The sequence below is a fragment of the Pelophylax lessonae genome (genome assembly GCF_965119305.1).
Source record: "Pelophylax lessonae genome assembly, chromosome: 6".
In the NCBI taxonomy this organism is placed as follows: Eukaryota; Metazoa; Chordata; class Amphibia; order Anura; family Ranidae; genus Pelophylax; species Pelophylax lessonae.
This window is the reverse complement of record NC_138773.1, coordinates 64,998,492-65,015,565: the sequence shown is the minus strand read 5'-3', so window position 1 is coordinate 65,015,565 and position 17,074 is coordinate 64,998,492. Positions and strand designations below refer to the sequence as shown.

The window sequence follows — 17,074 nt, the reverse complement described above, 5'->3', positions numbered from 1 at the left end:
CTGAATGAACCGCATACTGAGCACAATGAGCAGACGTCACTAACAGATCCTGCTCTCTGGTAGGCAAAGACCACTATAGATTTACCTGCAGCCCCTCTGGTAAGAAGACAGAGCTCAAAACTATACTTTCTCGCTAGCACCTACCTAGGAGGGTGCTACACCACTGTATGTGGAAGAGAATTCCACATCCCTACCACTCTGACAGTAAAGAACCCTCTACGCAGTTTAAGGTTAAACAGCTTCTCTTCCAGTTTTAGTGAATGGCCGCGTGTCTTTTCAAATTCCCTTTCACTGAAATTTTTTTTCCATATGCTAAGGTCACTAGTACGGTATTTGTACATCAATATCATATCCCATTTTAAGCGTCTCCTCTCCAGAGGGAATAAGTTCAATGCTTGTAGCTGTTCCTCATAGCTGAGATCCTCCAGTCCCTTCGTAACCTTTGTTGCCCTTCTCTGGACTCTCTCCAGTTCCAGCACATCCTTCTTGAGGACTGGTGCCCAGAACTAGATGATTTTCTTCTCCCACTGGCCACAGAGTGCCCCCCCTAAAGTCTGAAGGCCAGTAAACTGGCTCTGTTCATTGCATTTATCAATACCATGTGATGGGGAGAGTGCTCCCCATTCAATTCCATACTGAACTGTGTCAGACCAGCAGGGTACCACATCTGTCTAATAATTCACAGTGTCTGAATGCTTGCCTGACCTCGCTATACTGGAGCTTTGTATGTAGGCGATTGATCTGAATTGATCCTCTCTGTGTGATTTAATGTTCTGTGCTAGGTCACATGGAAAATAATAGGATGCAAATCTAGAGACTGAATATAGAAAATAAATATCCCTCAATCACTGTGTCTATTCTGCTGCATCCGATTAAAAGACCTTGATTGGTCAGTTTAAACACATGTATTGTATATTTTTAAAGCCAATGTTAATGCATTTTTTTAGTTTTGGATGGAGTGGGGAAGAATTACATCTTTTTTTTTTTTTTTTTTTTATGTTTCAATGATTTTTATGTAGGAAAAAGGTTTAACAGTGCAAAAAGAGCCAACATGGCTCAACCATATTCTTTGAAGGCAGTAAATTTTACAGAATACATGAAATACAATGATGCCTAATCAGAGAAGCACACTAGCAAAATTTAGAAACCAGTTACATCTTTTTTTTAAAACAAATGTTTTATTGAAGCATGAGAAAGAAAACAAACATACAAATCGTGACCGAAATACATGTGGTTATTCAGCAGTAAATATACAGTGGGTTTTAGTGCCGACGGCTCATCATATCAATCTATAGTGATTGCATGGAAGTAACAAAACAAAACCATTTCTAACAGATAAGGGTGCATGGGTTGAGGCATAAGACATGCATATAAAAGTGTAGCATGTCCAATATAATCTGTAGGTATAAGTGAGGGCAACCTCAGATTCAGAGACAGGCAGCAACTCCTTATTTGTTTGGAGAGAGGTCTCCTTGAAGGTATATAGATAAGGAGGGAGAAAAACAATAAAAAAACACACCAAGGAACAGCAGCAAAGGAAAGCAAAAAATAAAGAAAGAGAAACAAAGGCCAACTATTCTTAAACAGTCATGACAAGTCCAATTATACAAGGAGTTTATGAGTGAACAAGACCGGCACCGGGCTGATCCCAAATCAAGTCCAGTGTAACCACTTGCTGTTCAAGATGTGCATGGTGTCATAGATAGTGTGATGGAAATGTTCCATTCATTTGATAGTTTCCATCCTCTGGAGCACCTGGGCCCAGAGGACTGAGGGGGAACGCCATTTAAGGGCTATTGCCCAGTGGATGGAGTAAAAGAGTGTGTGAGCTAGTCTCTGGGTGTGGGTCGGTTTCCCGGGTAGGGATGCAAATAGTAAGCCCATGGAGGGTGCTAGAGGGACAGTTGACCCCGACCATTGAGTGATCATCGACGCTGCCCGTTCCCAGATTGGTTTGAGGACAATACAACTCCAGAAATTGTGGAGAAGAGAGCCCGTCTCCGGGCAGCCTCTAAAGCATACCTCTGATATCTCAGGGTAAAATTTCTAGGATCCTATCAGGGATAGGTACTATCTTGTGTGTAACTTCACCACTGTTTCCTTGAGAGCCATTGAGCGAGTGAATTTAGGCATATTAGCAATCATATCCGTCCATTCCTCTGCCGTGAACTCCAGTCCCACATCTGTCTCCCACCGAACCATCACCACCGACTTCTCCGGAAGCAAGGTGTTGTTTAGGTAACTGTATAATCTAGATATCACTCCTTTATCCCCAGATGAATTCTGGCAAATCGACTCAAAGGCCGAAAATCTAGGGCAAGCGTTAAGGGTATATAGGGATTCAATGAAGTGTCGAAATTGGAGAAATTTATAACATTCCCTTAGAGGGATTTGATGCCGGTCTGTCAAGGCTGAGAAGGATATGAATGACGACCCTTGAGATAGGTCCTTTAGGGTAATTAGGGAGTTGTTTTCCCACCAGCTAAAATCATTGAGGGAGTTAAAAGCGGGTGGGAATCTGCTATCACAGAGGAATGAGAAAAGAGGAGGACTGGGGGTATAAAGGGAATATTTATGTTTATAGAGTGCCCAGAGGCGGACAGTTTGAGCCACTATACTGTTTAACAGGCTCAAGTCCCCACATCTTAAATTGGAGACCCATAGCAGACCCGGCAGGTGATATGGGCGTACAGATATCGGCTGAAATCGTAGCCATGGGATCTGTACTGCCAGGGCATGCCATTGGGCCTATTGTCTAGCAGCCAAATAATAAAGCCATACATTGGGTGACCCTCAGGCCTCCTTGGGAAAGCTTACCGTATCTAGTTTTTTTGCCTTTCCATACGAAATGGTTGATGGCGCTCTGAATGGATTCGATGGTCCGGCGGGAAACAAACTGGCAAGGCTCTGAAAAAGTACAAAAGTTTAGGCAGAATAGACATTTTAACAGCGGCCACCCTGCCCATAAAGGATATGGGGAAGGAGAACCAGAGACGTAACCACTGTTTGACTCTCGTGTAGGCCTGGGGGTAGTTAGCGTTATAAATTGCAGACAGAGAAGGGGCCCGACGTATCCCTAAGTATTGTAAACCACTCTCCAATGTAGAGAAGCCAAATGAGTCTTTAAGGGTTCTGATCATACTCTGAGAAAAATTGATTGGGATAGCAGAACACTTTGAAATGTTAACCCCCAGGCCTGTGAGGGTCTGGCAGGCGCTCAGTAGAGATATCGGGTTAGGAAGAGATACCATTGGGTCTGGTAAAAACAAGAGGACATCCTCTGCATTGAGACTCAATTTAAATTCCGCATCCCCTGTTCGGTATCCCCTAATGTCAGGACTGGCTCTTATCGCCCTGGCCAAGGGCTCAATTGCCAAGGCAAAAATGAAGGGTGATAGAGGGCATCCCTGTCTGGTACCCCTGCCTATCTAGAAATAGTCAGAGGAGCAGCCAGGCAGCCTAATTCTAGTTTGAGGATTGTGATATAAAGCCTTGACACCATGCACAAATTCTCCCCCATAACCAAAGCGAGCTAGTATATCATCTATGTATGACCACAGGACGCTATCAATAGCTTTATGGATGTCAAGGCCTAAAATCAGGACCTTTTTAGAAAATAGGTTAGCATCTTGTATTACATTGGTAGCTAATCTAATATTGCCAGTGATCTGCCTCGTGGGGATGAAACCTGTCTGGTCCGGGGCAATAAGAGAAGTAATCATAGGGGTCTGGCGATCAGCCAACAGTCTGCCGAATATTTTAAGGTCGTTATTGAGTACCGAGATTGGACAAAAATTCTGAGAGAGTGGTCCTTATTCGGTTTGGGGATGAAGGTCATGTTAGCATGCAGCATCTCTTCAGGGAATGTGTTACCTTGTAATATGTGGTTGAATAGTGGGGAGAGTTTAGGGGCCAGGGTGTCAAAATTTTTTTATAATATAGGGGGTGAACCCGTCAGGGCCAGGGGCCTTCGAGGTCTTGAGGGATTTAATTATAGACATAACTTCTAGGTCCATGCATGGGGCGTTCAAGCTGGTTAGCTGCGCCCCCGACAAGGATGGCAATAACGTAGAACTGAACCAACCCTCAGAAGCAGAGGATGGGGCCACTGTGGGTGGGGAGAGGAGCTTCTGATAGAAGGATGTGAAGGTTTGTAATACATCCTTGGGGTGGGAGACCAGTTGACCCTGAGCATCCCTGATTTTGGAAGAATTACATATTTTGTTACATTTTCTTTGCTATCTATGTGCCCCTCTGTTTGCCAGAAAGTCAGTAAGTGAAAAAAAAAAAAAAAACAAGATTGTAAAGTTGTCACCAGAACAAAAGGAGAGGGTATATTTTCTAGTGGGAACACTTGTCCCTAGGACAACTCTCTAGGATGGGAATCTTGTTCACATTGGAGAGATTTCCTCTTATTTCCTGTTGGGGCCCCAGGACAGGAAGTGGAAGGAAATCTCCCTAGCGGAACACAGGCAGTAACATATAAAAAAAACTTGTTAGGAGTTTTATCACTCCCTAATCTATCCAAAACTGAAACAAAAATTTTACGTTTAGATATACTTTAAGCCAGCCTTTCCAAACCTTTTTAACACAGAGGAACTCTTGAAATAACTTTTAGTTCCCAGGGTGAACCCCTGCTAATGATTATTGTATCTACAGCTCATTGTACGTTAGCATGAACAGTGAGTCAGTTAAGACTTATATTGGTGGTCAGTGAAATCCTTTCTTACATAGATGGTCAATGGATACAAGGCCAGCCATAGTCCGTTCCTTCTGAACCAGCTTAGATTCAAACTATGTGTGGGCAGGCTGAATGTACCAAGTTGATTGATCAACTTGGGCACAACCAGCCTGCCAGATTTGACATGCAATTATCACTAGCTGGTATAGCCGCTAGCAATAATCACTGTCTTCTCCCAGCGGGAACGGCTTCCCCCCACCCGGGAGAATACAATGGCTCAGCAGGAGGGATTCCCCCATCAACGCTGACTGTATTAATGGGAGAATCAAGCAAAATTCGCTCTGGCTATTCGTGGCAGAATGAACCCTTTCATTGGTGGTAATTAGGAGGAGGGCTCCAGCACTTTGATGGTCCTTGGGTAAATTGCTCCTTACATCGATGGTCTGCGAGAAGAATGCTCCCTGTACAGATAGCTAAAAAAAAAAAAAAAAGACTGGTGTCAGTGGTTACTTATTTGAGAGTCAGAAATTGCTCACAGCTCGAGAAAACCCTAGCAACCTCTAGAGCACATATGTCAGACATAAGGCCTGGCCCTCCCACCCAGTTTTGCACCCGGAATATGGCAGAACTATATTCAGCAACCTTTGGCTCTCACCCTCCACTCCTGCTTTCCCTGCTTTGACTGTCACTTGTAAACACAGCTTTGCTTTCAGTGGCTTCCGGATGCTCTCCAGAATGTGAAAGTGAGAACAAGCACCCTGCAAAGTGAAGCAGAGCTGCCTACACAGGGGATATAACAGAGCCAAATACATGGGAAGTAGAGAGAGACACCTACACAGGGCAGTGGTGTATTTTGGTTTTGCGCTGCCCTAGGCCTGACTAAACTTGTGCAACCCCTAATTTAAATATGACCCACCCCTTCCTGCAAAGGCCACACCCCTTCATGTTTATGACCCGTTCTGTCATCTGTAAACCACAGACCACAACCACAGTGTATCAGTGCCCATCAGCGTAGCCTCATCAGTTCCCATAAGTTCAGCCTCATCAGTGCCCATCAGTGCAGCCTCATTACTGCCCATCAGTGCAGCCTCATCAGTGCAGCATATCAGTGTAGCCTCATCAATGGCCACCAGTGCAGCCTATCAGTGCCGCCTAAGATATTTGGACTTGTGTTTGCTGCCACTGATTGTAATTATAGGAATATTTCACTTATTTGTATAATGACTAGGAAGTCCAGAGTCATTATACAAATAAGTGAAATAATCAGTGGCAGCAAACACAAGTCCAAATATCTTATAAGATAGGAATAATCTTACTAACCCAGTGACATATTGCGATTGCACATATATAGTGAGCAGGTCCAAAATATTATAACCATCATATACAATTAAAAGTCTTAATTGTATAAGATGCAATTCAATATGCTCGCTCAAGGACAAGGATGTTTAAAGAAATGAAATTAGATTATTGACATGATGCCTGCCATACCTGGGGGCGGAGGAGAGTAGGTGGAGCATTAGGCTGCAGTGCCACACTTATTAGCATTGGGGGCCATCAAACCAGTTGTATTAAGTGTGGTTGGTGGCCTGCGTTCTGTTCGAATGTCCCCATTCGCCAGTTTTATCATACCGGCAGGTAGCAGTGTGAGTGCTTTATGTGGGTGCCAGATTGATTTGCCTCCTGGATCCTGCCCTCTGGTCCAATTCGCCCCATAAGACTGGCACTATCCTAAAAGTGTAGCGCAAGCCGGCGGGGACCCTTTTCGTGAGGGAACCGGGAGGAGGCTGTTCTTTCTGTGTGGAGTGCAGCTTTTTTGCTGCCCCCCTGCAAAGTGCCGTCCTAGGCCTGGGCCTTGTTGGCCTAGGCCAAGATACAGCACTGACACAGGGTGGAACTAGCGCCGCCTACAAAGGGAGTTACGAGAGCCTGGACAGGCATGTGTGTGTGTGTGTGTGGGGGGGGGGGGTTGGTGTGGCACACTGCGCATACCATACCCCTAAACCCTGCACTTTGTATGTAGAGCACACTTGAACTCTGCACTCTGTACGTAATGCATTCCTGAACTCTGCACTCTGTATTTAACGCATTCCTGAACTCTGCACTCTGTACGTACCTCATTCCCGAACTCTGCACTCTGTACATACCTCACTCCTGAACTCTGCACTCTGTATGTACCTCACTCCTGAACTCTGTATGTAACACACTCCTGAAATCTGTATGTAATGCATTCCTGAACTCTATACATTACTTACTCCTGAACTCTGCACTCTTTACGTAACGCACTCCTGAACTCTGCACTGTGTATGTAACGCACTCCTGAGCTCTGCACTCTTTACGTAACGCATTCCTGAACTCTGCACTCTGTATGTAACACACTCCTGAATTCTGCAATCTGTACGTAATGCACTCCTGAATTCTGCACTCCGTATGTAAAGCACTCCTGAACTCTCCACTCTGTTTGTCACGCACTCCTGAACTCTGCATGTAACACACTCCTGAACTCTGTACGTAATGTATTCCTGAACACTGCACTCTGTACATAATGCATTCCTGAACTCTGCACGTAACGCACTCCTGCACTCTGTACGTAACCTACTCCTAAACTCTGCACTGTATGTAACGCACTCCTGCATTCTGCACTCTGTACGTATTGCACTCCTGAACTCTGCTCTCTGTACGTAATGCACTCCTGATCTCTGCACTCTATACATAACGCACTCCTGAACTCTGCACTCTGTACGTAGCGCACCACAGATACAACCAGCAGTTTGAGGGCAATCATAATGCTGATGCAACACAATGAAATTTAATTTGACACCTCTGCTCTAGAGGAACTCTAGGATTCCACACAACCCTGGAACACCAAAATATCCAACAGGGAAAATGTTTTCAGCAAGCTATGACATGTCCTGGCAGTTTTTGTATCTTGCAGTTTGTGTCCCATTGGGGACATTTTTCTTTATGACACAACACGTGAGAGGAGATCTCTACAGAGTAAAGGAAATGCATTTTTTAGACAGTTGTCACCACATCTGGTGTGCCAAGCAGATTTTGTCTGTTTTGCTTTTAGATTTTTCCTCACTTTTAGAGCCCATTCAGACTAGCGTGACTTGTCAGGCGACTTGTCAGCCTGACAAGTCGCGGTCCATTGAGTAGTACAGGACCCGTTCTAATAGGAGTGACACAAGTCGCTCCGACTTAGAAAAAGGGTCCTGTACTACTTTGGGGCGACCTGGGAGCGACTTGCATAGACTTCCATTATGTGAAGTCCCTGCAAGTCGCGCCGAAGTCGCGGTGCACGCGACTTCACAGGTCGCCTCCCGAAGTCGGATCGCCTCAGTGTGTACCAGGTCTTAGGGATGCATTTATAAAAAGTATGCATAGCAGTTTATCCATGGGAACTGCATGTAAATTTCATTTGTTCAGTGTGAATGAGGCAAAATTGAATGTTCTCAGGCTGTATTCTCTACAGATCATGTGTGAATGTGGAAAATACTACATTATGGCCTCAAGATGAAGGTGAGGAGCATACATCCTACAATAGTCAGAACCATCTACTGGCCATAATTTGGTATTTGCCACATTCACACGTTCAATCTTCAGAGAATAAAGCCTGAGAACATTCAATTTTGTCTCATTCACAAAGAACAAATTTACATTGCAGCTATGCATTTTTTTTTAAATACACTCCTTTTTCTCAGTGACAAAAGTCACCAGGACAAGCTGGGAGTGTGAATATCCTCAGTGGGGACAGACAATAAAAACCTGACAGTGATTCTAACCCCTCATCACTCTTTTCAAAACTAAAATAATCAGCTTTAGATACACTTTAATTTTCACTCTTGAGTAAAGTGCCCCTTCAAAAATTTAAATTGAGTTTATTTCCACAGGTCATGGACAGAGAGCGATATATATATATATATATATATATATATATATATATATATATATATATATATAATACCAATAAACTGTGGTAGTCCCTTGAGTCTTGATAATACCCATGCTCCCTTGCAGTTTTAGGGTTGTAGATTATTAGAGATAAATAGCTGCGGCTTTAGGGAATATGCCTGGTACTATGTTTATTGCTCCCGTCTTTGTTAGTATGATGCTTTTATACCATTTCTGATCTTTATAAAGTTTTGTAGGATTAAAAACCTTCCAAAAGAAATTGGTCACCAATGTCAGATTGAATGAATAGCGTTATTTACTAACCCGACATTTTGAACTTTTTCAGATATTCTCCATCGTGGTCTTTGGCTCCATAATAAATGAAGGTTACGTCAACATTGAGAGCCCTGAACTGCACTGTGTGTACAACAAATACGAAGGAGCGTGCAACTATGCAATCTCCATTGGAATCATTGCCTTCTTCGCTTGTGTCTTCTTCCTCATCCTTGACATTAACTTCCCACAGATCAGCAGCGTAAAGGACAGAAAAAAAGCTGTCTTGCTGGACATGGGCTTCTCAGGTGAGTGTCACTAACCTTCATGTCCATCCAATCATAACCACAATATGACCAAGGCATTTCAACCAAGTCTTTTCTCTTCAGTGGTATGCAGTCTGGGACTGCTGTCTGATATGGGTGTGTTGGATCATGTATTAATAAATAATATTGCTGCGCCAAGTGAATAAATCAATCAATATAAAAATAATATCAAAATAAATATCAATCTTATCAAAACCAATGAATAAACTGTGACATCAAGTGATAATATTATTAGTCCCAATTCAGAGCCGGTTCACACTGGGGCGACTTGTCAGGCGACTTGGTCGCCTGACAAGTCGCCGTGGGTCGCCTGCCATAGATTAGCACAGGACCCGTTCTAATAGGAGCGACACAAGTTGCTCCGACTTAGAAAAAGGGTCCTGTACTACTTTGGGGCGACCTGGAGCGACCTGCATTGACTTCAATGATATGAAGTCCGTGCATGTCGCTCCGAGGTCGCGGTGCGCGCTGTGCACCGCGACTTCACAGGTCGCCCCGGCAAGTCGGATCGCCTCAGTGGGAACCGGCTCTCACAGTGAATAAAAAAGTGACATGATAATAAACAAAACAATCTTCATCTGTGAACGTGATCAAAGGTGCTGCATGCTTCACTCCAAGTGCTCCTAGTGACTGGTGTAAGATTAACAGCTCACTTTGAAACTAGACTCCTGAGAGTCAAACACGCTTTGGGATAATCACAGCCGCCTGATGTCCCTTCCTTTCACCGCCTCCAAACACTCTCTCCAAGTATATAAGGAATCCGGTGTGGAAAGAAAAAGAGATCTAGTGCTCTCTGTTTTGAATAGGCTATTTATTCTCACAAAACAGATGAATATACACTTACATTATAAAGCACTTCAAGTAGTGCGGACTTTCAAAGCATCAAAAGCATTGCCTGTAGCCTCCAGGAATCAAAGCAGTGATGAGCAGGCTCCTCCCCGTACGCGTTGCGTCAGAGACTTCGTCAGCGGAGTGGAGCCAATCGTATACGAGGATCCTATATAGTCCTACTGCTGCCGTCGTCCCGCCCAACTCCTGGCGGGGAAACCGCGCAGCACAGCGCCATTCCTCAGCTTTGCCAGCATTAGGATCCGATGCTGCAACACAAACCTACTTCTCCTGCGTTCATAGGAAACAAATAGAGCGATCCTTCATCCGCTCACATAGACCAAGCGACCCTTCATTCGTTCACCTAGATCGTGATGTAATCTACTGAATTGAAATTTCTTTCATTAGGAGCCTGCTCACATCTCTTCCCTGGAGGCTCGGCATTAACCATTTCACGGCTTAAATCTATTAAATGTACCAAGTACTGATACTAATTCATTCCGCAACCATAAAAATAAACAATATCACATGTCAGCAATCATTAAATAAGGACACGCTATACAATAATTCTTGTAATATACAAAACCTGCGCCTATGTAGATATCAATGTTTCAGAGACCCATTTTAGTCTAATAACCTGTTTAAAATAATATAATAATTTATTGAATAATATTAAAATCAATATCTAAAAATCAATAGTTGATATCTAAAAATTTACGGGGTCAATTTAGGTTGGATCATGTATGCACCCCATGTTACTGGACTACTGCTCTCATGCTGTGAATGGGCAATCAAACCCCATCTTTCACTGCAGACATCCTCAGCTCCAAGAGTGGAGCTGGACAGACCATAATCTTAAAGTGGACCTGTCATTAAAAAGAAAAAAAAAAAACACTTAGCATGATGCATTAGGGCCTCTTGTGGCAAGAAAAGCTATCCTGCACAACTAGAATTTCCCTGATCTCCCCACTATCTCGTTGTTTTTAGATAAAACCAACGAATAAAATTCAAAGTGCTAACAATAGTTTACAAAGCCATCCACAACTCTGCCCCCAGCTACATCACTAACCTGATCTCAAAATATCAACCAAGCCGCTCTCTTCGGCCCTCCCAAGACCTCCTGCTCTCTAGCTCCCTTGTCACCTCTTCCCATGCTCGCCTCCAGGATTTCTCCAGAGCTTCTCTCATTTTTGGAACTCTCTACCCCAATCTGTCCGACTGTCCCCTAATCTATCCATCTTTAGACGATCCCTGAAAACCCTTCTCTTTAAAGAAGCCTACCCGGCTACTAACTAATAACACTGTTTCACTTGCTCCATCAGCTAATCCCCCACAGCTATTGCCTTTTGTATCAATTGACCCTCCCTTTTAGATTGTAAGCTCTAACGAGCAGGGCCCTCCGATTCCTTTTGTTCCAAATTGTATTGTAACTGTAATGTCTGCCTTCATTTTGTTAAGCGCTGCGCAAACTGTTGGCACTGTATGCATCCTGTATAATAGTAATAATAAACTGTCTTATGTTTTTCGTATGGATTGGGTGGAGGCCTTCCTACATAGGGAAACACAGGTACACAATTTTTTGATGTCTGGGAATATTTAATTCAAATCTTTCTAATTGATACCCAATAATCCATAGTACAATGGTTCCAATTTTCTCAATGGTATCAAACCAGACAATTAAGTAATGACCATCCAATTATTCTTCCACCTCTCCCCTAAACCTTTTTTCATGTTCCACTAACCAAGCCCCCCCCCCCCACCACATCCTCTACTTGCTCTATAGCAGACCGACCACCATTCACCCAACATATACTACCTAAAGTCTACCATTATGCCCAGTACTCTAGTTTACTGATGTTGATAAGGGGGGGGGGGGGGGGTTAGGGGGGTTGACCCCCTCCGAGCATCAGTGTACAATATACATTAAAAAATATATATTTATTTATTTATTTATGTATTTATTGTTTTTGCTCTGTACCAGGCACTAATGTATTGTTATTTTAATGCTGCTGCCTGCTATTATTCCACCTGACCACCTGGAGGCTTGGCTTGGGATGAGGGAGGCTCTGGCTGACAGTGCTCTCGTCTGTCTTCTCTGCCTCCACACCTCCTCTCTAGTCCAGGCTGAGAATCAAGAGACATGTCCTGACTTGTCCAGCCAGTTACAGATGCTTCCAGGAGGACAGTAGCACTGAGAACAGAGCAGGAGGGAGCGGGTAGCACCTATCCCGCCCACTGACACAAAAGATCGGCTCCTCCTCTCTTCGAGCTGCCACTTCCTGCCTTTGGCTGTCACTTGGGGAAGGAGCTGCCTTGTGTTGTTAGCTCAGCTGAGCCTGCCTTCTTGCCAGTACCACGTGGAAGGATAATCTCAATTTTCTCTGAAGTGCTGCTGTGCTGTGCTGGAGTCTGGACCTTAACCTTAACTCCAGGAAGACAGGTCACCAAAAACCACCAGGAGTCTCTCTCTCTCTGTGTGCTGTGTTCTAGATCTGAACTTCAACCATGGATCAAGTTCAGATTCCAATTCAAATCGCATGGCAATGCTGGCAAAATGCAGGACGTGTGTTTTTGTTCAATTCATTTTTAGTGACACCAAAATAAATGTGGTGAGGTTTTGCTGTGATTGTTGAGCTATTTATCACACAAGGATCCAAAACCACACCATGTTTTGGTGCCACTAAAAATGAATGGAACACAAACACACGTGCTGCATTTTGCCAGCATTGCAGTGTGATTTGGAATTGCAAGCAGAATTATGGGGATACTGCTAGCCTGTGATCCCAAATCACTACATGTGAACAGGGCCTTAGTGACATTGACTAATGGGCCAAACACACTATAAGATTTTCTGAAGACTTTTTTCCTTTAGATTTACCAAAACCATATAATATGAGGTCAAACCTAAACACTTTCAATTTGTATGCAATCTGGCAGGCCCATGCACTACATAGAAAAGGTAAATCTGAAGGAAAAAGTCTTCAGAAAATCTTATAGTGTGTATGGCCCTTAAGGCTGGGCTGAGTCTTCCATTGCTGTTGTGATACTGTTTCCCTGGTGTACCGCATTCTAAGTATCTTCTCTTTTTCTGTATGTATGCACTCTGCCGTGTCTGCAAAGTACCACTTCTCTTGTCCTGTATGTCTGTTTAACAAAAAATCAGTGTGTTCTTCGCTGCTTCCTTACACAAGATGGTGCCCTTTGCATCTGCCCAGTAAAGATCCCAAATTGCTACATGTGAAAAGTCAGGGCCTAACAGGCTAACACAACAGCAATTATGGAGGCCATGGCCTCAATGTATTTTATAGGTACAAGGAAGCCCAGGTTTTGTTTAACCATGTCCCTTAGACCCTCCCACTTTTTTACCACACCTTAGAGCGCTGCAAGTCACTTCCTCCCTGTCATGTCAGTTATGTTCTGTATGTATGAACAATGCACAGTGCCGCTTCTCTTGTCTGGTATGGCAGGTTAACAAAAAAAATCAGTGAGTGCTTCCTTCCACAAGATGGTGTCCTTTGCACCTGCCCAGTAAGATTGGCTATTACGGTGCACCACTCTGTGGGAAGTCCAATGGCTGAGAGCACTGTCCACTGTATTCTGGTGAGGGGGGGAGCACAATAGCACAGCTGGGGAGATTGCTGTACTAACACAGCGAGTTTTAGTACAGTGATCTGTCAGTTTTTTTCCTTTAGCCAGTACCCAGCTTTAGACTGGGCAAATAGCCAACCAACCTGGGAAATGTTCATAAGAACTGGAAGAAGGCAAAAGGGAAATCAGGCTCAATTTTCAAGAGGATCTGAGAAAATAGAATTAAGAATGTGATTGCTTACTATGAGCAACACATAGTTTTTCATTTTTCCAGCTTTTTTTAATTTGGCGCAATTTTTTCTATTTAAAAAGACTTTTACTTAGTACCTACTGCTGAACCCCCCCAGAACAAAAATGTATCTATGGCCCTGCTCTAGTTTAGTCTAAAACAGTATTATCATTGTATTGGCCAAATGTTGTGACCACCTTTATTGTCAACTGCATTTTCATGCCAAAAAAACCCCCAAAACTTTCATAGCCGGTAAAAAAAACTCCAACTCTTGAAATCTTGGCAGATCACATGATCTCTAAAGCCCCGTACACACGTACCGAATGTCGGCCAAACGATCGGCCGTCTTTTGTCCGGTGCTGTCCTGTCGTTTGAAAAGTGCTAAAGACTGCACACGAATTTTGTCGGCCAACAACAGCCGACTGCAGAAGTGATGCCATGTGATGGTTAACTTTCTGTGTGTTTTTTCTTCTCTGAGCATGACCAGTCTTGCTCATCTGCTGTTAGTCGGCCGATTTCTGTACTGACTGGCGAACAATCGGCCGCTCTGGTGACGGCCAACAAAAATTTTATAGCCTGCACACCCGATTCTGTTCGTCCGAAAAGTCGCAGTCGGTTGTCGGAAGCATCATACTAACAATCCAACAATCGGCCGATCGTTCGGCGGCCGAATATTTACGGCCGACAATCGCTACGTGTGTACGGGCCTTTATTCCCAAGAGTTGTGTGTATTTAAAATCCTATGCATTTGTATTCAGACCCTTTACTCTGATACCCCTAACTAAGATCTAGTGGAACCAATTGCCTTCAGAAGTCACCTAATTAGTAAATAGATTCCCCCTATGTGTAATTTAAAGTGGAGTTCCTGCCACAAAATCATGCCTGTAGATTTTATGGCATCCGCTTCCTTATCCTTACCTGAGCAATAATTGGATATTCCCGGCCTTTTTTTTTTTTTTTTTACTTACCTTATTAGAGAGCATAATATACTCACCTTAACATCCACTTCCTCCTTCCTCGGCCGCGCGGCCCGCGCCGTCACTTCCTGTCCCGCAATGCGTCCTGGGAGCTCTTACTCATGGCTCCCAGGATGCAATGGGCAGTGACGAAGGCCGCCGGCCGCTCCTCTCATCGCCTGATTTCCAAACAGGAAATGATGCGATGTTATGCGGAGCACAGTGCGGACACTGCCATCCCTATGGGTACAAACACTATGCCAATCGCATAGTACTGGGCATGCGTGAGATTTCGCGCTGGATTCACCGGCCTCCGCCCACTACAACCAGGAAGCAGGGCAGACATTTCCCGACAACGGACTCGGTGATCCAGGACAAAGATGGCGGCGCTCACAATAATTTTTATAAAGTAAGATTTCATGCTTGCAAACATATTATTACAATGTATGAAACAGGATTAGCGGATGTATAGAGGTCGAAGGGTCACTGTTTGGGGGACATTAAAAAAAAAAAAAAAAGGATTCTGTGGCCGGATCTCCGCTTTAATCCCAGTATAAACACAGCTGTTCTGTGAAACCCTCAAAGGTTTGTTAGAGAACCTTAGTGAACAAACCGCATCATGAAGGCCAAGGAACACACCAGACAGGTCAGGGATAAAGTTGTGGAGAAGTTTAAAGCAGGGTTAGGTTATAAAAAAAAAAATATCCCAAGCTTTGAACATCTCACAGAGCACTGTTCAATCCATCATCCGAAAATGGAAAGAGTATGGCACACCTGCCACCTACCAAGACATGGCCGTCCACCTAAACTGACAGGCCGGGCAAGGAGAGCATTAATTAGAGATGCAGAGTCCCTTTGGACCCAAGTTTTCTACTACTGGGGGTGGGCTCCTAACTGGAAGTTTCCTTTCATCAGCATTGCTTGACTGCTGATAAGCTTAGGCCCATTCTGACCAGTTATTACGAACACAAGACCTTGCTCCCCAGAAAAGACACACAGACTTGTTTACGTTGAAATTAGGGCAAGGCCACAGCTTTATTGAACTTATTAACTGTAACAAAAATAAATGACCACATAACGTTGCCAGTCACGGTCTATACTGTGAGCAATGGCATCATAACAAACACAGATAGTCTAAAAGGCCTGTCTCCACCATCAGTGCGAGACAGGCATTAAAGTGATCCCAGACATAAACATGAGGGCATGGCCCATAAAGGAATATCCATCGCTGGCAAGGTAAAACCGCCAATAAAGCTGTGACAAATTTTCAACGGGCGGTGGGATGGTGGGATGTGTCCTTGTGTAGCCCCTTTTCTAGAGTTCAGGCTCCACCCTATCAACTCATGCCTTAGTGGCCAATCCTGTTGAATCCACCTAAACTCCCCGTTTATCACAATGCCCACATAGCTGCCAAGCTTCCAGCAGTCAAGGCTCCCTTTCCCTAGATGATGGGGTCAAGGGGCCTTCATTCTCTTTTATGAACTGTTTTATGCACGGAAACTTATCCTGCTTAAATGGAAAACATCTGTGGCCCCCACAGTTCAGCAATGGAGTTGGTAAATCAGGTGTTTCCCCTTTATAAACTGATGTATATGAGTCAAAACTGCTTGAGACAATTCAATAAAATTTGGGGTGCATGGGTCAAATCAAGAGGACTGTCTTTGTGATACTGATAACTTTGTGTCCCCTCCCTCTCCTCCCTTCCCTTCCCCTAGTTCTGGTTCCTTTCTCCCTGTGTTCCCGACCTGCTAACCTTACAATGGAAAAGGTGGTGTTTGTGTGTCAAGTTTTCCGAGCTAATTCTATATAATATATAATAGATTACTTCTACTTGTTGTATATGGTATTACCTTGTAATAGTTGTTGTTCTATGCTCTAGAGACTCTCTGGTGTTGTACTATTTTGATCTGTACCCATTTTTGTACCACTTTATGATTTGATTTTTTTATTGCTTTACTTTTTCTGTTTTAAGTAAATAAAACTGCATCTGTTCAAAAATAAATAAATAAATAAATAAATAAATATATCAGGGAAGCAGCCAGTGGGCCCATGGTAACTGGAGGAGCTGCAGAGATCCACAGCTCAGGTGGGAGAATCTGTCCACAAGACAACTATTAGTTATGCACTCCACAAATCTGGCCTTTAGTGCCGATTCACATATAAGCGATGCAGGAACCCTGCGAATCCACTGCGGGTTCCTGCATCGCATTCAAATCACAGACAGTTCACACTGCCATATGCGAATCGCTGGGGGTGTCAATTCAAAGTTAACGACACCCCCAGATCAGTTGGCATATCGCAG

The 17,074-nt window shown here is 43.8% G+C and overlaps 1 protein-coding gene across 1 annotated transcript in view; it reads left to right on the top strand.

The window, feature by feature from the left end:
• The window catches only part of SYNGR3 (synaptogyrin 3), a 131,449-nt gene that overhangs the window by 73,621 nt on the left and 40,754 nt on the right, over window positions 1-17,074 (top strand). The window contains exon 2 of the mRNA XM_082262215.1: window positions 8,919-9,153. Coding sequence (XP_082118341.1) covers window positions 8,919-9,153 — 235 coding nt within the window. The remainder of the gene's footprint in view (window positions 1-8,918; window positions 9,154-17,074) is intronic.